The following is a 21,624-nucleotide window of genomic DNA, read 5'->3' as shown; positions in this document are numbered from 1 at the left end:
AATTCTTTTTAAACTATGCTTGTTTCATAGAAATGCTGCACATGTTTTTTTCTAAGCAGATATTATTCTAAATTGTGATTAGAAACCAACCTATTAACCTCTGTTTAATCAAACTCAGAGTTTTTAATCAGACTTGAAGCACTTTTTTTTACAGTTTCAAGGACCACAAATAACTAATTAAACAAAGAAAATAGCTTTTTAGTAGTATGTACACTTTTTTCCTGCTAATTTATTTTTTTGTTTTTGCATTTCAGTTCAAGATGATGTTTCAAGCAGTTCTGGACTTATTGGGGGAGTGCAGCCACCCGGTGTTTCAACGAGTTCTGGGCTTGTAGGGGGAATGCAGCCACCCGGTGTCTCAAGTAGTAGTTCTGGGCTTGTGCAGCCGCCCAGTGTCTCAAGCAGCTCTGGACTTTTGACAAGAGTTCAGCCACCGAGTGCTTCAAACAGCTCTGCACTTCTGGCAGGTGTTCAGCCTCCAAGTGTCTCAAGCAGCTCTGGGCTTCTGACAGGACTCCAGCCTATGAGTGTCTCAAGCAGCTCCAGCCTTCTAATGGGACTCCAGCCACCCATAGTGTCAAGTAACTCTGGGCTTTTGTCAGGAGTTCAGCCACCCATAGTTTCAAGTAGTTCTGGGCTTTTGACAGCACTCCAGCCACCCATTGTATCAAGCAACTCTGGCCTTCTGGGATTGCCACCACCAATTGTATCAAGTAGTTCTGGACTGTTAGGATTACCACCACCAAATCTTTCCAGTGGTTCTGGACTTCTAGGGCTACAGCCACCCACTGGAATCCAAAATCTACCCCATTTAACTATTGCTGGTCAAAGGTTGCCTGGATTGCCTCTAGTAGATATCCGCTCAGGACTAATGCCACAACCACCTGGGCCAAGATTTCCACTACTACAGCCTGGAATGCCACCACAGCGTAATATCCCTCCTCCAAATATCCTTGATCCATCCCTTCCTCCACCTAGAGCTCCTTTCCTTTCAGGAGAACTTTTTACTCAAACAGAGAGGCCGTTTGGAACTTCTGGTAGGCAAAATGTTGATCATATTTCTAATCCTGATAAAAGAATGCCACTTGGAGATGACAGCATGCAGCAAGAAGGAGATAGAGACTACCGTTTTCCTCCAGTAGAAAACAGAGAAAACCTTAATCGGTCATCTTCGATGGATATTAGGGATTCTGTTGGAAGGCCACCACTAGATCCAAGAGAGGGTCTAGGAAGACCTCCAATAGATGGAAGAGAGCATCTTTCCAGGCCACACATAGATTTAAGAGAGAACTTTGGTAGACCAGGTATGGATAACCTTGGTAGGAGAGACCATTTTGCTTTCAATTCAGATAAGCACTGGGGACAAAGAGGAGATTATGATGAAAGAGAGCACCATGTTTTTACTGTTTATGGTGGTCTTAAAGGCTTCCAGGAAGATCGAGAAAGGTATCGACAAACAAACTACAGATTTGAAACTCGAAGCGGTCCTAGCTGGAATAGGGGACTCGAACAGGATACTCACAGAGACTTTGATGACCGCCGTAGACCCTGGGAAAGGCAGAGGGACAGGGATGACAGAGATTTTAATTTTGGCAGAGAAATTAATGGAAACAGATTTGGGAGAGAGAGAATACAGAACAACTGGATACCCCCTCCGCATCCAAGAGTATTTGAATATTTTGAAGGTGGCACTTCTCAACAAAAAGCTGACAGTGTGCCCCAAGTTAATGGTGAAAATGCAGAGACTGAGAGTCAGCCATCTGTGCAAGTACAGGATGAATCGGAACTTTACGAAAAGCTGACACCTTCAAGTGACACAAAAAAAGAGAAGAGTGACACAGAAGCTGAATTAGGAAGTGAACCAGTGGTAGAAAGCACAGAAACTGAGGGGACATAATCATCACTCAGTAGGTAAAAAGATACCTTTTGTAAAGTTGTCATCTCTCTCTGTAATAGATGAATGGCTGACTGGACCTTAGTAGTTCACTTTTGTCTGCCAGAATTAAGTTAATCTAATGTTCATGTTCATCTTTCACTTAAATAGCTGTACAACTGACCTGTATAGAATATTGTTCTTAATTTTAACATGGTAGGTAAACTTTCTTTTCTTTTCAATTTTTTCTGACAAAATGCAAACTTTCCCCACTTGCTTTTACTTCACAAGGATAAATAACAGCTTGTCAAACAAAACAAAGACTTCCTATGGAAGAAATGGAAATTTTAGATATTCCTATTAGGTTGGCCATAGAAATTGTTATACTTGAAAACAGGTGCTGGTGTATCTTGTCCAGGTTTTTAGGATGCTGCAGAATTTTAAAGCATAGGCAGAGCTGTGATACTGTATGTTCCTGCAGTTTGGCCAAAAACAAAAAAGGAGCATAAATAATACAGAGATTGTGTGTTCTTGAAATTTCTGCGATATAGTCTCTGTTTCTCAAAAGTAAGTGTCCGTGATTTGTTCCTCGTACTGCAGTGGGTTAAAAAAAAATGGAAATTAACAAACGTTTTAATGTTTTTTTAGATGCCAATAAAGCATTATTTGTTTGATAAGCATTCTAGGTATTGCATTTTTTATATACAATCTATAAAATCCTGGATGAATTCTGCTTTAGCTAATTGTTGCAAAAGGTTTATAGTACTCTTGTAAGACCAGTGCAACAATTAAATATGCTAGAAAAGCATATGCCTTTCTACTAAAAAATAAATCATGGAATCACATTAGCTTGTGTATAACATATGTATGTAAATATTTGTGTAAAACTGTATGTAGATACCACTGTTTCTGTGTGTGATAGTGTATGTGCACACACTCACAGAATAATGTAGACAGTTAAATAAAACTGAAATGGAATTAGGTTATAAAATGAAGTTTTGTCTTTCACCTTCTTTAGGTAGCAAGAATTTTTTAGAAGCTGATGTGACAGGTTAAATCAAATTAATATTTCCTCTTCTAAAGTCTTATTACTTTAGAAGGTGGAGTACGGTATGCTCTAAAAGGGTATACAGTAAGATTTTAGGGTTTGATTCTTAAAGAAGTGTGGATATGTATGAAGCAAAAATGGAAGCAAATGTTTGAATTATCCTTTTTTGTAATACCTCTAGTGTTCCGGATAGAAAGTGGTAGCATTAAAGTACTTTGTGATTATCTACTTGCAGTGAATATCTGGTCCACAGTTGTTGCCCAAAATATATTGAATCGCTTTTAAGTACAAAACGCTCTCTCTTTTAACAAAAAAATGGCTATTTGGTGGTTAGAAATTAAGATAATTTAGGTTACAGTCCTATATAAACTTATCTGGGAGTAGGTTTCATTGAGCTCAATGTCTACTTCTGACTAGTCTTGTAGAGAATCACTCAATTAAAATGAACTGGCTGTGCAAATAATAATGTTAATTATTAATTAACATTAATAATTATTGTTCATTTGATCTGTTTATTTTTTCTTCTCTCAAAATAAGCTAGAAAAAAAATCCCAGGGGTCTGGTTGCCAAGTCCCCTAAATATTCGGTTCTGCCTTCTAGGAATGTATATATTTAGGTCTATCCAGACTAGTTCCTAAAAATGTGATAAAATTATGTTTAAAATTTAATTTTTGACAGGTTGGTATCATTTGGTTCTTTCATTAAAAATATCTTCTAAAATTTCTACAATTTTATGTATCATCTCCCAGTACAAACTTGGTAAAAGAATGGAATAATCTCAGAGCTTATGCTCTGATAAACTAACATTTTATATAGAAAAGAACTGTTTTTAATTTAAAGAAAAGTTTGAGAGCTATATATTAAAAATGCTAATCTGTCAGGATTTACAAGGTTATGTTTCTTTCATGAAGTACGTGATAGCCATAAAAGAATTCATAGTTAACTGTAGAACACAGCCAGTAATGTATCACAGTATCTTTTTATTGCAACGAGGTTTAGTAATTACTATTTGAAAAGGTTCCCTAATTTATTGTTGGAAGCTTGATCCCTATATACTTAAACAGTAGCTAGTGCATTATTGCTTGTCGATATGCATTCAAAAATAGGAACCGGACTGTTAACAGTGGATTCAGATTCGCTGGATTATTGATCCTCACATATTGTAGCAGAGTAAAGGAATCTGGTTCCTCCTATTTACACAAGTTTGATCCAGCAGATACCTGAGTTTTTTGTGTGCTAATAAGAAATAATGTAATAGGTTGAATATCTTTGCATTTCCCTACTTTAGGAAAGCAATTGTTACATACTACATCTAGAAATGGTGTTATCTGGTAAGATGTTTGTGTTGGGTTGCATTCTTGATATAAAGTCTGGCCAAAGTAGTTAGCTGTGTTAAGCGATTCTGCAGGTCTTTAAGACTGTAAGTGGTACTAAAAACTAATGTAGCATCTTCTGGTATCACTATTTCTATAAAAGAGAAAGTCTTGTAACAGTGTAGAATCCATACATTTTTAATTTTAAAACGCATGCTCATTAATACTATTTCATACATAATGGTATATTTTAGATACTGCAGCTCATGAACATAACAAACTAGTTGCACGCCCTTCCCCCCCTCCCCGATCCGCTGGCTAGAGGGATCTGGGGTAAAGTGGGAGTGGGGTAAAGGCACTCTCTCCCTCTTGTAAAGAGGAGCTCTGCCAGCATGCAGGCTCTGTCCAGTCCACCAACCTACCTGTGTGGGAGGAAAGAGAACACCAGTGGTGTTCCTGCCAACGGTAGCAAGTATAAGGCTCCTTAAATGGGACAGATGAGAGCCAATTTTGGATCCACTGGATCCAAACTCACTCCATTGCCCTGTGAATGTAGGTTGTTTCTAGTGGGGGGGATTTGAAATAAAAAGATCTGTCAGACTTGGCAATTCCTACCACGCTCACACATTTTGCCTTGGCAGGTGCAAACCAGCAGGGCTTGGGATAAGGCAATAGATCTGCTTCTGCATTCCTTCTTGACCCTACTTAGGATTGCACTGTAGAATAGAATCCCTTATTAGCCATAAATATGTACTTTTCTCACTGAAACTTTTAATGTGTTAAGGTTAAATTAACCTGCACATTCTTAAGATTGAAAATTTAAGAACCCAAAGTCTGGTATCTGGATCTTCTGCTTTTCACCAGATATGTTTTATTCCTTGTGAAAGTAAAGCTGATAGCATCAAATCAGAGGAATTAATAGGTAAATTACTAAATGGCTTCAATAGAAATCTAAAAATTATCACCCAAATTATTGAGTTTGAGGATGTGCTGCACAAGCCCCTCTTCTTATCCAAAAAACTTGTGAAAAATAAACTTTTTTCCTTCTTCGTTCCCATAATTAGGAGATATTTTACTATTTTAGAGTAAAATTTCTAAGGTTTTCCTTTTTGGCAACAAGAACTACAGGCAACTTAACCAGCTCACAGTGCTCAGTTGAAATCATTTAAATCTGTTTCTTTCAGCAATGGTATATTGATTTAATATGTTAATTTTGAAGCAATTTTGGCTGTGATATGTTTTTTGTAATATGAATATATTCCAGATTTCCAAATCGATAAAGAAAATGTTACAGAAATCTAACTGATCAATTAATTTAATCTATAATTCTATAGATTATATGAAGCTTCATTAAATGTTATGTTTGTTCAGGAGAAACTTAACTTGAGACCATGAAAATGCATTATAATTTGATAGGACACGGAATATTTTACAGATATTTAGGAAACTAAGTTTGCAAAAAGTAAATTCTGTTACTCAGTTAGGATTGATCTACTCATTAAGAACATTTAAACACAAATAATCCAGGCATCTGATTGTCATAATTCTGATTCCACTGCAAGTCATAAAGCTGTAAATCATCAGGAACATCTTTGCATAGCTATTGTAATTAATGTAAATCATAGATACTTGTAGAAAATTCCTTGCTTTCATCAATAATGTAAATCTGCAAAGTGTATTCTTCACTCTCTAACCTTTGTTTCGAAATCATAAGTATGCTAAAGATTGATTTTAAAAATGTGTAAGTTATTTTAGGACATCAACTAGGTTATTTAATTCACAAATCTCTGGCATTTATCGCTTATTTTCTTTGTGTTCCTAGTATGAAATGAGAAGATGGTTGTTTCTCTTATAGCCTGATCGTATATGTGCTCAGAACTGACTCAAAGGAGTTCAGTGAGACTTACATAGGATTGCAGCCTTGAAATGCAATGATATTTGAGCCCAGAGGTTGTGCTTGTACGCGTTTAAATTAAACTTGCTTAGTCTTTTTTATGGAATGCATCTGATGAGTTTTTGCAACTATTTAAAATTGATTCCCTACCAAAGTGAATTTGTCCAGAGATTGTATTTGAATGTGATATTATATATATATATATATATATATATATATATATATACATACACACATACATACATACACACACATATATATATATATATATGTGTGTGTGTGTGTGTACAGTTTCTCGAATGAGTAGGAACTTTGAGTTGGTTAGCCCCTGACATCAACCCATGATGAAATATTTTTTTTATTTTCAAAAGCTGTTTATGCTCCTTACCTCATCTTTCTCTAATTCAGTCCTGATTACTTCCCTTAGTGCTTAACTACCTCCTTTCCGTGTGGTCTAAAAAGTTGCAAATGTGAGAATTGCAAAGTTCATTTGAAAATGTGTGAAGCAGCCTGTAGATTCAATATTAAGGAGTTTGATTTACACAACTATGATCAGCTGAATACATTTCATTCAACACAAATATAATCTCTTACCCTCTTTGCTTAATTTAGTTAAACCATTCAACATGAATTCTTTAAGGCCAGTGCCATCAAGTTTTACAGCGTTAGAAATTATGGCCAACCACAAAAAGACTTTAAAGTGAAAATGATGACACAGGACAACTTTAGCATGCTAGACTGAAGATTCTATGTGTATTTATACTTTGAAATGCTGTGTTTCTCTTGTAACAGCTCAGTTTTTCAGTTCTACCATAATGCTTGAGATTGGAATCTTCCCGTAGCATGGATGGATGGAAACTTCACAGTTCTAAAGTTAGAATTAAAAGGTGGTCTAAGCACATTGATGTGATTTCTTGCAATTACCATCTCCCTCGACTTGCAAGGGGATGTTTAGAGCAATGATATAGTTCAATATGTGGAACGAGGGCAGCAAGAGGGGAGGAATGGGACATAATATACTCGGGATCACCTGATCCTGGACTCCTACATTCCTATGTCTTAACAAATCTCCCATTTGCTGGAGCATTCATGGGGTTTGTCTACTGGAGCTCAGAAGCTCCAAAATGGCTTTTATTGTAAATATTGCTGGTGCCCCACAAGTCAGCATGCAATGACAAGAAGAGGAGCAGATGGTGAATGAGAATTCCTCTTACCTTACATTTTACTAATCTTTTTAATGGATTGGAGAAATTTCTCTAAGATCAGATAGGAGGGAAGAATGGTTCACATTTTAATGTGAGATTATCCAGTGCACATCTCCCAGAACTGAATGCAGGCCCAAACACAAAATCTGTGTCTTTTAGAGTTTGCGATATATTTCACAAAACAACATTGTGCACATTGGAAAAACATGTACATTTCTAAAATGTGCACAAACATGCTTTAGTCAGTGGGTGCATGTACAAGAAAAATGTGCAGAAAAATACACGAGTTTCTGTACGGGGCAGGAAAAGTGGCTCACATGGAACCAGGATGGAATGAGCCTAACGGTGGAAAACTGAGAACCTGAACAAGATCAAGCTTGACAGATTCACCCATCCACAACTAGAAAAGCAAATGTCCACGCCCTTCATAAACTGAAGCAGAGGAGCACCATATATCAGGCTTGGTATATAGATAATTATATATAAAAATACAGAACTGAGGAAGGCAGCATCTGAATTTAACTTCTAAGCTGAAAGTATATTCCTGTATGCAAGTAAATTGACAGTTAAGATCCAGCTACAGCAACCATAGAGAGTAAGAAACATTAGATACCTGGTATAAATTAATATGTTAGCATTAATACAATTTTAATATCTTTTTGCTTTTGAATGTAAGAGTTGTGCTGGATCAGACCAAGGATCCATCTCATCCAGCAATCTGTTCACACTGCCTGTGAGAAACCATCAAGCAGGACATGACCACAATAGCACCCTCCCACTTTTGTTTCCAGCAACCTGGGTACATAGGCAGACTGTCTGCCTCTGATACTGGAGGTAGCAGGTAGCCATCTCAACTAGTAGCTGTTGATGGCCTTATCCTCTACTAGTTGTAATTTATGTATGCTCCTAAAAACAATACCTTGAGTCTGTGTCCCTTTCTATACCTAAGGATTATCCCAGGCAAATAGGCATCGTCCCTGCCTGCTCCCAGGATCTCCTGTGTCATTTGCATGCCCAGGGATGATCCCTGGAACAAAAACAGGTGTAGAAACAGCCTGAGATGAAAATATTTGGAAGGAAAGGTGAAAGAGCTCACAATGTGTTGAATGTGGGCGTTGTTTAAATGCACTGTGGCTCTGTAGCCAGAAGTGTCTTTCAGCAAGGGAAACCCAGACTAAAATCCTCACTCAGCTATAAAATAGTTCATTGAGTAAGTCAGTGTCCCTCAGGTTGACTTCCTTCTCAGGGCTGTTGTGAGGCTAAAGCACTGTCCTGAACTTGTTCAAGGGAGGCTAGCATACAAATGTGACGATGTTTTTTTAAAAAAGAATCCTTTCAAGCATATCAGTTTGTGCAGTTGTACCAAGATAAGGGAATCTATATAACAGAGGAGTCCATGAATTTTTGAGATAAATTTAAATTATTTTCAGTCCCATACAATCCATGCTATTGAACATAGCTTGGCTTTTCTTTAGCTAGTGAGGAAAACTAAGCTGAGCTAACTAGCAGTCTTATTGTGATTCTTTGTTAAGGCTAAAGACACTTATTTTAAGAAATAAAGCAGGGCATATCCATGGATCTGCTATCCGTTAAGAAAATTTCCTGGAAATGAATATTTGTCATTTTTCTAATTAGCTGGGTGAAGACAGTTGTGACTACCAACAAAAATGCCAGTCTTTCTACTCCACTGATTTCTGATGTTCTTTGGAATAAGAGTTTGAGGAAGAGGGACTTCTGCTGTTGGTTCAAAAATGAGAGATTTTTCAATGTATTGGCCCAGAATGTTATGTCCCTAGTTTAATGCAGCCTAAAACTACTTCCACTAATGTAAAAATATTCAATAATTTAAAAAATTCCATCTAAATTTTTATATTATTAACTTAATAGTCTTCGCTGAGTTAAGTCATGAGTTTTTAAACATTTCCTTACAGGTGTAGGAGTTCTGAGGTACACATATGCTTCAAAGAGAACATGTTAAATTCTAGGTGAGGCTACAGAGTTTATTTCAAATATACTAACTAAAATACATACCTTGGCTATTAAAATGAGCAAATTTCATATTTCATTATGTAGTTGCATGTATCACTCTGAATGAGAGAAATGAAATTTATGGCAGTACATAGACCTGGCTAGGAATCAGATAAAGAGAATGAGTGAGTGCACCCACAGCAGTTATAGCCCACCTCTCTGCCCATGCTTTGACCCCTAAGCATTCTTGTCAGGATAAAGCTGCAGGATATAGCCAGTCCCAACAATATTGGGACAATATTGGCAACAAAGCTGTCAAGAAGGAACAGAGCCATGCACAAGATCAAAGCAACAGTAATGCTACATTACAGCAAGGGTGGGCTAAGAGGGTGAGAAAGAGGCTAGGTAGATGGCTACAGATGGAATATCTCAGCCGGTGGGTAGGGAGGAAGTAGAATGCTGGAAGCAAAAAGTAGAAACATGGAGAGCCAGTTAGGAGAAGCTTAGAGTTACCTGTTGCTCAGGCGGAGGGCAATAACATTCAGAAAACTAGAATTCCTGACTTTTGTGTTTATTATGAACCCTTGTTTCCTTTGTAGAAATGAGTTGGCTTGGGTTAGTATTTTCTTATACCTGGCCTGAGCGTTTGATAGGTCCTAGAAACTATCAGGGGCAATTTTAACAATCCCCTTTAAACTACAAACCAATATACATCTGAATATCTGGAGAGTTCACCCAAGGATGTAGAAACTTATGCCTTATTTTTGGGTGGCCCCATTTTACTCCCAACCTGGTAGGGAACTCAACTATATCATCGTCTCTACCTTGCTGATCTGATGAAAAGGCACTGCTTTAGAGTCTACACCACATATTGCCATTATGTAAACTATTCAGGTCTGTGAGAAGTAATGCATTAAAGGCTTCTGCAAATCCAAAATGCCAGTTCACAATTCACTGCTCCAGCCTTGTCTTCCTTCAGTCATCTTCTACTAGGGGTAGGTAATTCTGTATTTCAATCACATGTGTCTTGATCATTCAATCACTTCTAATCCAGAGCAGAAATACCTATCTTCCAAGGAAGGTTGCCTATAGCATCTGCATGAATCACTATGAGCTTTCTTCCCCAGCAAGTTAGAACTACAGAAGCTGCCTTATACTGAGTCAGGCTGGTGGCCCATCTAGCCCAGAAATTTCTATTCCACCCATGGCACTCTCAGGTTTCAGAGAAAGGTCCTTCACATCACCTGCTACCCAGTTCTTCCTTTAATTGGAAATGCTGGGGATTGCACTAGGCACTTTCATCATGCAAGGCATGTGCTCTACTACATGCCCTTTCCAGATTCACCTGAATCAGTGACACATAAAGAACCATGTGGAATGGATTCCTCAGGGAATATTCCTATTGTACAATCTAAAATTAAGCCCCTTCAAATATAAGAGTAAAGTGTGCCTCAGCTGTCCAGAGTTTGGGAACCGGGATTTTCTCACACACATGGGAAAGGGCCATTGCCTCTTAAATTTTGACAGCCCAAGATTGTCAGGAGACATGAGACCAGGATGCAGGCAGTAAGGAACTCATTAATTAAACAATGCAAGGGAACAGAATAGCCATGTGATTTGTACCTGAGTGTGAAATTCGCATGAAGGATGACTAATGGGAATTGTCAAATCACTCATGAAAAATGTGTGAATGCAACAAGTGGAGCAGTAGCGTGGTTATAGTGAGGTGGGTTTTTTTTTTTATGAGTTCACTTTTGGTTCTGTATCTGCCTCTTTATTCCTTACGTTTGCGTGCTGATTTTGATAGCTCCTTACTAGAGCATGCCTTTCTGTCCCTTTGCAGAAGCTATAATGCACAGTACCCCTGTGCCTTGTATGTTATCATTGAGAGTGAGCTAAAGGGAAGGGCAGTTTTTGCAAACACTTCCATCAGCATTGAAAAATGTCTCCTTTTTGTGATTTTTTTTTTTTTTTTTTTGGAAATAGCACAAAAGATAACAAAAGCATTCATCTCTTTAGGAAGCGGTGCCCTAAATAGAGTTCATTTTCCCTCAATGACATCATGTTCATTACATTGTCCCTGATTGGCTAGGATCATTTGTATGGCTAGACCAGGAAGCACTGCCCTTGCCAATTTGGCTTTGTGCTTATCATGACATTATATAGTCAAAACCAGCTGTAGATTATTTTTATTATTCAAATATATTTCCTGCTTTCCACAAAGCAGGGAACATAAAATGGCATTAAAACATAACAATAAAACAACAGAATACAAAATTAATCAGCAGTAAAACTTCACTCTACTGTGTACTATAAGCCATAGCTGACTGGGTCTCACTTCAGGGAAAGCCCATGTAAAGAAATGGCTTTTAAGATGACATCTAAACATTAGAACTGTGGGTTCTGTTTAATGTCAAGTGGGAAAGTGTTCCAGAGGGTTGTTACTGCAACACTAAACACACCACTGCAAGTGCTCCTGTGGCAAACTTCAGGAGCACTGGCACCCTCAGATGATCTCAGAGATTGGCAGAAACATAAAGGATAAGGTACTCCCTAAGGTAACTTGGTCCCAAGTTTTTTTAGGGACTTCTATGTTAACATCAGCTTTAACTTGACCCAGTAGCTTATTGGAAACCAGTGCAGTTCTTTTAGCCTGGGTGTAGCTTGCTGTCGGGAAGAGGACCCAGTTAACAGCCTCATCACTGCATTCTGCACCAGTTGCAGCTTCCAGAACAAGCCCAAGGCAGCCCCACACAGAGTGCCTTACAGTAATCCATTTGTGAGGTGACCAATGCCTGTGCCACTGCAGCTAAGCAATCACTGTCCAGGAACTGCTGCAGTTGGTGTGCCAACCAAAGCTGGTAAAAAGCACTCCCAGCCATTGAGGCCACCTGAGCCTCAAGTGACAAACATAAATCCAGGAGTACCCCCAAACTATGCACCTGTTCCATCAGAGGGAGTGTAACCCCGTTCAGACCTGGCAACGGACATATTTCCCAGATTTGTAGTCCACTCACCTACAGTGGGTCTGTTCAGACAATATGTTAAGCCATGGTTAGGCAGCTAACCCTTTCGCAGCAAATGGTTAGTGAGCATGTTTAAACCATGGTTATGTAGCCACCATTCTTAGGAATGGTTCACACAACACACTAAATGCTTAACCAATGTGGTTTAGCATGTCGCCTGAACAGGGGCAGTGATTCCATCTTGCCAGGATTCAAACATAGCTTATTGGTCCTCATCCAGCCCACCACTGCATCCAAGTACTGGGCCAGAGTCTGCATGGCCATGCCTGATTCAGATATATATAGAGAGAGCTGGGTGTCAACTGCATACTGATGACATCCAACTTCATATCCCTGGATGACTGCTCCCAGGGGTATCATATAGATGTTGAATAGCAGTGGGGATAAAATAGTGCCCTGTGGCACCCCATAGCACTAGTGCCAGGGGCTTGAGGTGCACTCCCCCCAACACTCCTCTCAGTGGTTCTCTTCCCATCCTGTAGGTAGGAATGGAATCACTGAAGTAGAGTGCCCCTGAAGCCTATCTAAGAGGACATCATGGTCGAAAGCCACAGTGAGACTGAATAAGAAGCAAGGTTGTACTCCCTCTAACCCTCTTTCAATCAGGGTCATCCAACAGGGTAACCAAGGCCAATTCAGTCTGAAAACTAGGCCTGAACCCAGACTGGAAAGTCTAGATAATCAATTTCATCCAAGAATGCCTGCTGTCCCACCACAATCCTCTCAATCTCCTTACCTAAAAATTGCGTGTTTGCGATTGGGCGTAGTTCTCACAAATCCTTGGGTCAAGGGTGGCCTTCAGGAGTGGTTGCACTAGCATCTCCACATAACAAGGCATTAACTACACCCTGGACCTAACCAGCCAAGCTGTGTTGACTAGCCTTAATTAGCCATGAGGGTAATTAGCCATGGATCAACTGCAAGCATCTTGTCCTCATCATCAGGTTGTATTAAATATAGAGCAGCATGATGTCATCATGTTCATTACATGATCCCTGATTGGCTGAGATCTCTCTGGCAAGGAGAGAAAACACCTAGTTAATTAAAAATGGCTCTAAAACAGCAGCAGATTGGGAAACCAAGTGGCAATGGAGGATTGAAAAGGTGAAAATTTCCACAGATGAAGGAAGTGCTGCCCTTCACCCCACCCAGCACTACTTTCAGTATGAAAAGTGAAAACAGAAGAATAATCAGCAGACTTCTAATAACATTTAGCAGTCTAAACACAAGAGTTTATTGCCAGCCCAACTGTACAATATTTGACTAAAAATAGAAGAGCTTAATTGTGTTGTACTTTAGTTCTAAAGGCTTTTTTAAAAAAACTTGATAGGCATCCAAGAAATAGTACATGCTTTCTCATACATTCCCATTCTCGATTCCACCCACAATGCACATAACCCAGCATTATAATCAAACCAAGTATGCATTAAACTGTCATCTCTTAGGGGAAAATGTCTTCTAATATGGCCTGAATGTGATCTCAAAAGCAATTCCTAAGTTTTCAATTACTTCTGAAAATGTAGCTGCTGTAAAGTTTGCCCATAATTGCTTTCTATTTTTTTATGAAATAATTTTCTGTCTGTTAAAATAGAATTCACCTCCCAATAATAAATGAGAAGCGGGAGTTTATAATTTTTTTTAAAAAAAAAATGAGGAACAGAGAGATACACTTAAGTTCAGTTGCAGAAAAAATGGGATCTTTTGTATCAAGAGAGATTTAAGTGTACATATAAATACTTTGTTCTATCATACAATTTCTGCTCCATTGAAGAAACATGTTCTAAAATTGTGTGTGTTACTTTAAAGAAGAAATTGAGCATCATAGCTGTGTTCCTTAATATCTTAGGTCTTGAAGTCCTACTCAAAAATGGTGTAACAATATCTAATTTAAACAAAAAACTGCAGTTGAGCTTATTGTGACATGATAGAACTCAGACATAACATTTTTCCAATTCTTAATGGCAACTACAGTGAGTCAACAGCAAGCATTAAAACTGCTTTAAACAATTTTCTGATGCTGATATCCTTCATATAGAAAAAAGACTGACCACAGTTTCATATATTAGATACTCACATAACCTATTTTGCAGCAGATGTGATGAAGCATAATCCTGGCTGGGGGAAGATGAGAGTTGTCATCCAACACATGTGGAAGGCACCATGCTGGGGAAAACTGGTCTACATGAAGGGGAAGCCCTCCAGTTTCTTTGGAGTACAACTCCCATCAGCCACAGCCAGCATGGCCAACGTTCAGGGATTCCTCATATGGCCAATGCCCCCCTCCTCCTGCTACCCTTCAGAGCAGGTGCGGTTCTCTCCAGCTACATCTCTGCGCTCAGAAACGGAGTGCAAATATGGCAAAAGGAGGTGTTCCCATGGGCTGGGAGGGGAGCAGACTGGAGCATTGGCCATATGAGGAATCCTGTGACCTCTTCAGACTCCTTTCCTAATCCCCAAAGTCTCTGCTAAACAGGTGAAATTGCTCGTCTAGCTTAAATGCAGAGAAGCAGGCGCAGTGCACCTGCCACTATGCAGAGGATACTCGTAAGCCTCGGAATTCGGGGTCTTCTGAGTACCCAGGGCAGATCATATAGGATTGTGCCCTTAATGGCTTAGGTGTTGCTACCATAGTTTCATTATTTGCTTTTTAAATATATTCTGCCGGGCAGTTTGGTGCCTTGTTGCTACCTCTCATTACTACAAATTTGTTGTGTATGACATTTGTTGTGCAGAAACGTATGATACACTGGACAAAAGTCCCATTTTACTTAAGAGTAACAAGATTAGTTAAAAGAGTTCCATGCTTCTCCAAACCATAAATAATATATTCTCCATTGCCAACTTCACACATAAATGTGTGTGATATGTCTTGCACATATTCATACTGGTAGCCAACCTTTACAGCACAACACTGTGCATGTCTGCTCAGTAGTAAGACTACTGTTTTGATTGGGGCTTACTTCAATGTTACGTATATATAATGAATAACAGTTCCTTACACTGTATCCTTCCACCCTTGACACTCCCTCCCAAGTAGTCCACAGTTACTCCACTGTCCACTTTAGATTGTAAGCTCTTTGGTAGCAGGGACCTATCTATGTTGCCAGTGTAACTCTGTAAGGTGTTATGTGCATAGTAATAGCAACAACAACAACTGTACCACCACCAATAATATAAAAATACAGGCGTTCATAGTCATTGAAGTGCAGTGCATCCAGCCTCTTTCCTGTTCCCTCAGTTTTTATCCCTGGGGCTGCAGTCTGTCACACAACATCCCACCAGAAGTCTGGGATCTTCACAGATTACACTCATTTACCGGAAACGTTAGAAAAATACTAAATTTTTTCTTATGTACATACTCAGTCCAAAAACATGCATAGAATTTGTAACTCCTTGATTAAGAACATAAGGATAGCCTTGCTAAATCAGACCAAGGGTCCATCTAGTCCAGCATTCTGTTCACACAATGCCCAACCAGCTGTCGACCGGGAACCCCAAGCAAGACACAAATACAACAGCATCCTCCCACCCATGTTCCCCAGCAACTGGTATACATAGGCATATAGCTTCTGATACTGACATCAAGATTAGTAGTCATTGATAGTCTTCTCCTCCAGGAATTTTTTTAACCCCCTTTTAAAGCCATCAGAATTGCTGGCCATCACTACATCTTGTGGTAGCAAAATTAATTAACTATGTACTGTGTCAAGAAGTACTTCTTTTTACCTCCTGAATTTACAACCAATTAGCTTCATGGGATGACACCAGATTCTAGTATTATGGGAGAGGGAGCGAAATGTCTCCCTATCCATATTCTCCGCACCTTGCATAATTTTGTATATTGAGTCTCCCTTTTCCCATGCTAATAAATCCTAGCTGTTGTAATCTTCCCTCTCAGGGGAGATGCTCCAGCCCCTTGATCATTTTAGTTACCCTTTACTGCACTGTTTCCAGCTCTACAGTATCTTTTTTTAGGTGTAGTTACCAAATCAGTACATTGTTTTCTAAGGCCATAACTAGACTAGGACTATATCCTGGGATCGTCCCGGGATCATCATTGTGTATCCAAATGACACACAGGGGATCCCAGGAGCAGGCAGGGATGACCTCTCCATTTACCTGGAATTATCCTTAGGTCTAGCTAAGGCCTAAGTGTGGTCGCACCATAGATTTGTATAAAAGCAGTATGAAATTGGCAGTTTTATTCTCAATTCCTTTTCTAATTATGTCTAACATGGAGTTTGCCTTCTTTTCAGCTGCCGCACACTGGGTTGACATTTTCATTGAGCTGTCTACCACAACCAAAGATCTCTTTCTTGGTTGGTCACCGCTAGCTCAGATCCCATCAGGCTATACTTCAAGTTGGTTTTTTTTGTCCCAGCGTGCATCACTTTACACTTGCTTACATTGATCCACTTTTGCCATTTGGATGCCCATTTTCCCATTTTGGAGAGATCCTGTTGGAGCTCCTCACAATTCCTTTTTATTTTAACCACCCTAAATAATTGTCATCAGCAAACTTGGCCACTTCACTGCACACTCCTAATTTCAGATCATTTATGAACAAATTGAAAAGCATTGGTCCCAATACAGATCCCTGTGGGACCCCACTATTTACATCCCACATTGAGATGTCAATAGTGTTCTTTAACAAGTTACTGATCTATAAGAGGACCTCTCTTATTCCATGACTGGTAAATGTGCTCTGGAGACTTTGGGGAGGGACTTTGTCAAAAGCCTTTTGAAAGTCAAAGTAAACAATGTCTACCGGATCAACCTTTAATGATTAATGATTATTTCCAGCAATTTGGAGCTTTTATCTTTTTACCATGACTGGAGGAAGGTCCTCCATTGAAATTAAGGCGCCCTCACAGTAGAGGTGGTAGTACCTTGGATTTCGGTGAGAGGGTGCTGAAGGTCAAGTATTTTTGTCTACTGCAGGTGGAGAGCAGCATTTTCCTCTTCTCAAAGAATGTAGACTCCCCTTACTTAATGGGACAGACCAGTCTTACTTAAGGCCTCCAAATGACTCACCTCATTCCAGTTCATCATTTTAAGGCTGCACTAGCAGCCCCAACATCTTGTTAATCCAGCATTTGACCTATTAGCCCTTCCTGAACTCAACCTTCCTGGTTTCTTAGAATGTATTCCTCAGCTTGAACTGTTAGCTCCCTTAGGTCTGGGATTCCCGTGCCTAATTTTGTCTAAGGTTTAGAACCTAGGCTTCCTTTGTCATTGTTGACTCTCCATGGTTTGTTGCATGATGCCTTTCTTCCCAGCCCCACCACGTGACAGGAGCATACCTGTTCCGCTCCTCTTGTTTGCTGTGTCAGGCCTGATTGGACACCTCCACTTCCTCAGTACAGTGCTGAGGACTTGGGAGCTCATTCTCATGTCTTTGTGTTTGGGTAGGGGGGTGGGATCAAGTGGGGGGAACCTGGGCAGCTTGGTGGCAACGTGAATCTCCGATGCGTCTTCAGCTGCAGGTGTTGCACAAAATGAGAGTGGAGAAACTGGGCACAAAAATGAAATTATGGGAGGTTTAACCAGGACTCTTAACAAAGTGTTGCTGCCCTGAGCCTTCAACAACTTACACTATTTTCAGATGAGCACATGAGTGTCAGGCACACTGAATTGGAGCATCTAACAGCTGCCATGTGGGGATTTGCTCGATCTTCTTTGATTACTAAACAGTTTGTAAGGATTACGGTTGTTTAACACAGTGAAATTTATTTCATAATAAAATGTCATTTCTCACATATTTCAAACAGCTTATAAATAACTACAGGAACAGATACAGGTTAATGCACACACGCAAATACACATGGTAGCTTGACTGAGAGCATTTGGCTAGCTTTTCAACTGGAAGTAATTATTTTTCTCGCCGCCACTACCACCCAGCAAATGGCTAACTGCAAAATTGATTTAATGACTTGGGATCCTTCTCTTTATTCCCCATCATCTTACCAAGACTCTGAAGCATACCACAATTGAGACTGGAGCCAATGAAGAAGAAGGAAAGAAGCAAGAACTAAAACAAGACAAAGTGTTGGGCGTGTAGTGAGATGGATGTTGTGAAATTCTGATGCCTGGGTCACCTGGTACAATTTTTGAATGGTTGGATAGCTTTTACACACTGTACATGTAAGGCTAATTCGCAGCTGACTGCAGCTTTTGCATCACCTGGAGCTCATGAACGTTCCAGGTTGAGTAGAGGATATACCATATGAAAAGAAAATATGTACATTATTTGCTGTAATTCACTGATTTCACTGATTTCCAGCTTTTTGGCTTTCAGCCGAAAAGGCTCACAAATCTCCTCTGAATCAACCCATAACTTATGTCAGGTTTGGAAAATGAAATTGAAAAGCAGCTACAGATAGTTCTGTAATGGTTCCTCATTTTGTTGCACACTTCAGTTCCAACTGAGGAATGATTAGCCTTGTGTGTATTTTAAAATCCTATACTTCTTTCTCAAGCACATTGCTTTGGCTCCAGCTTAAAGTCTGGATTGCAGTATGTGAACCCTGGATTGCAGCCTCAGGATCCGACAGAGGAAAGCAAGTCAAAGCATAAAATTTGAAATATCATCCTTAAATAATGTTGGAAAAAGGAATCTGTAGTCAGATCCATAACAAGTTACCCTGCAATTCCTGTGGCAAGTGTTCTCTATCACATGTCCTCACTGCTGCATCCCAGAGTTAACTATACATGTATTTATTGCATATGTGTGTTTACAGTTTTTGGAGTACACATTACAAGTCTAAAAAGATGAAGCAGCTGTATTATTATTTATTTACTTATACATTTCTGTAGAGCCCGTCTAAGTGTTCTGTACTTGTAGAGAATAGGTGGCATTTATTGATCGCCTGCATCATAATGTGACTGATTTTTTTAGGACACAATCCTATGCATTTTTAGACAGAAAAGAAGTCCTACAACTCTCAGCGTTTCCAAGCCAGCCGTGCTGTAGGATTTCCCCCCTGTCTAAACATGCATATGATTGTGCCTTTATATAATACCAACTTCGCTACAAATATAGGGAGCTGGTACATTCTTTAGCCATAGGAGAGGGAAGTCGTCACATTATGCACACTATGTTCCTCAGAAATTCTATACCCTTTGCTGGGATTGGGAAAGAAAAGGTATCACTTTGTTCTGAATTCAGTAAAGAGAGATTTCTGCTGAGAGGTGCACTTATCTCTAGCTTTATGTTACATTTCTGTTTCAAAATAAGTTGCATAGTGCTAGTAGTTCAGGACCTGCTATAGACACACACACACACCACCAAAAGAATAGATGTGCAGAGAATCTTGATGTTTGTATGCATATCAGACTCATGTAGGAACACATTTAACTTTGGTAGACAAGCCCATTCTGGTGCATGTGCTCTGTAGCTGCCATTTTCCAAGATGGCTGACACATGAATTGGGATATGCAACGGCTCGTGAACAAATGCATGGAGAAAGCTAATTTGGGTGGCAATATGGAGGAGTGGGTTTTGTTTTAGTTAAGATGGGTATTACTGCTCACCATTTCCACCCGAGTGATCTAGCAAGTAAATTGTACTTCGGTTTGCTATTCAAGACTTATTGTGACACAGCTTTTCACACTTGCATAAAGTACAGCAAATCACAGAAACTCTTGTATTTGCACATAGTTGTGTGGTATGTTTTGCACCCACACATAATCATCAATTCTTGGGGGGGGGGTTTTACAAAACACCATACATTTCTTCCCAGTGGATTCAGAATTGTTCGGTCATCATGCTCCAAAAGGGTGATTTACTCTCTGAAAATGCTGGGTGCTTTTTGGATGGGAACTGTGATGGAGATGGAGGTTGGTGGCAGATCAAGAGATGTGTTCAACTGTCTGTGCTCAACAGTCCTTAGCTCTTCAAAAGTGTTCGCTTTTGCAGATACCGTCCATGCCAGCCTTTTCCATTATGGTACCATCCAGTAGTTTGGGACTCTAACTCCCATCAGCCTCAGCCAGCATCAGGTTGGGGGAAGCTAGTCCACAACCTCAGCAGATACCTTTCAACATTTTTAGTGACTTTTTATGATAGGGCATCTTTCTTTCCAAATTGTGTGAGACATTTTAAGCCTGTGCAATTTTTGCTGCATGTTTGGTACCAATTTGACTGAACACAAGTTATATGGTGGTGATGATGGCAAGAAGAATTACTTTTTACCTCCATTGCATCTCCACAGTGCCATCCATTAGACCTTTTCTGGGTGATGAGGCGCCTGTTAGAACCTGGCCCAGAGAGAGAGAGAGAGAGAGAGAGAGAGAGAGAGAGAGAGATGTACCATCAGTGGCACTCTGTGACAGGTTTGCAAAACACTTCGAAGATAAAGTTGTTTGCATCTGCCACAACTTAGACTCCACAGTTAGTGCGATTCCAGTTATGTACGTATCCAGAACACTTTCTGTTCTGGTTGTTATGGATGAGTTTCAGTCACCGAGTCCTGAGAATATGGACAAGGTGCTTGACATGACTAAGGTGCTTGGTCATGTGAAGCCAACCACTTGGATGCTTGACCACTGACCCTCATGGCTTATGATATCTAACAGGGAGGTGATTCCAGCTGTTTTCAAGAGGTTGTAAATTCCTCTTTGAGAGAAAGGATGGTACCAGCCTTTTTAAAAGAGATTATTATCAAGCTGTTCTTGAAGAAACCTAACCTGGACCCAGAAGATGAAAACAACTATAAGATGGTTGCAAGCATCCCCTTCCTGGGCAACATGCTTCAGAAAGTGGTTGTTGATGGTCCAGGCACTTCCAGGCTAAAGTGCTAGTTTAAACCTCTAAAGCCCTTAGAGGTTACATATAGAAGCAAACCCTCACATGCTTAGCTACCTGGACCATAAGATCATCGTCCTATTCCCTCCTCTGGCTGCCTCTGCTAAACAAGAGAATGCCGGTAGCTACAAGAGAGAGGTGGCACCCTGCCTGTGGAATGTCCGGAGGGTCGCCTGATACCTACATGATGTTTTAGAGAGTGTTGGGTAAAGACCTTTATATTCTCCCAGTCTTTTTAACAATTGACGTAGTGGACTGATTTATTTTTCTGCTTGTTTGTCTTTAGTTTGATTATGTACTGCACTATTTTCCCCCCTTGCTGCTGGTTTTAGCATAGTTTTATTATCCGCTGTTTTGTTAGTGTTGCTTTATTGTTGGATCATGACTACACAATGCTGAATCTGCTGGATTACAGTTGGGAAGAAGTGGGTGGTGTCTTGTGCACATACACACACACACCAGTGCCTTATACCATTATGAGACGAATTGAT

At 39.7% G+C, this 21,624-nt stretch overlaps 1 protein-coding gene across 7 annotated transcripts in view; it reads left to right on the top strand.

The window, feature by feature from the left end:
- The window catches only part of SCAF8 (SR-related CTD associated factor 8), a 97,287-nt gene that overhangs the window by 53,947 nt on the left and 21,716 nt on the right, over positions 1-21,624 (top strand). For 5 of the 7 annotated variants that reach the window (XM_063124519.1, XM_063124518.1, XM_063124517.1 and 2 more), the window contains one exon: positions 255-2,864. In XM_063124519.1, the coding sequence (XP_062980589.1) occupies positions 255-1,897 (1,643 nt within the window). In that variant the 3' untranslated portion in view covers positions 1,898-2,864. Of the gene's footprint in view, positions 1-254; positions 2,865-18,298; positions 19,128-21,624 lie in introns of those variants that run through there. The other 2 variants (XM_063124516.1, XM_063124515.1) reach the window with 2 other exon arrangements.

Source organism: Elgaria multicarinata, chromosome 4 (genome assembly GCF_023053635.1).
Source record: "Elgaria multicarinata webbii isolate HBS135686 ecotype San Diego chromosome 4, rElgMul1.1.pri, whole genome shotgun sequence".
Taxonomy (NCBI): Eukaryota; Metazoa; Chordata; class Lepidosauria; order Squamata; family Anguidae; genus Elgaria; species Elgaria multicarinata.
This window is presented reverse-complemented; position numbering and strand designations above follow the sequence as displayed.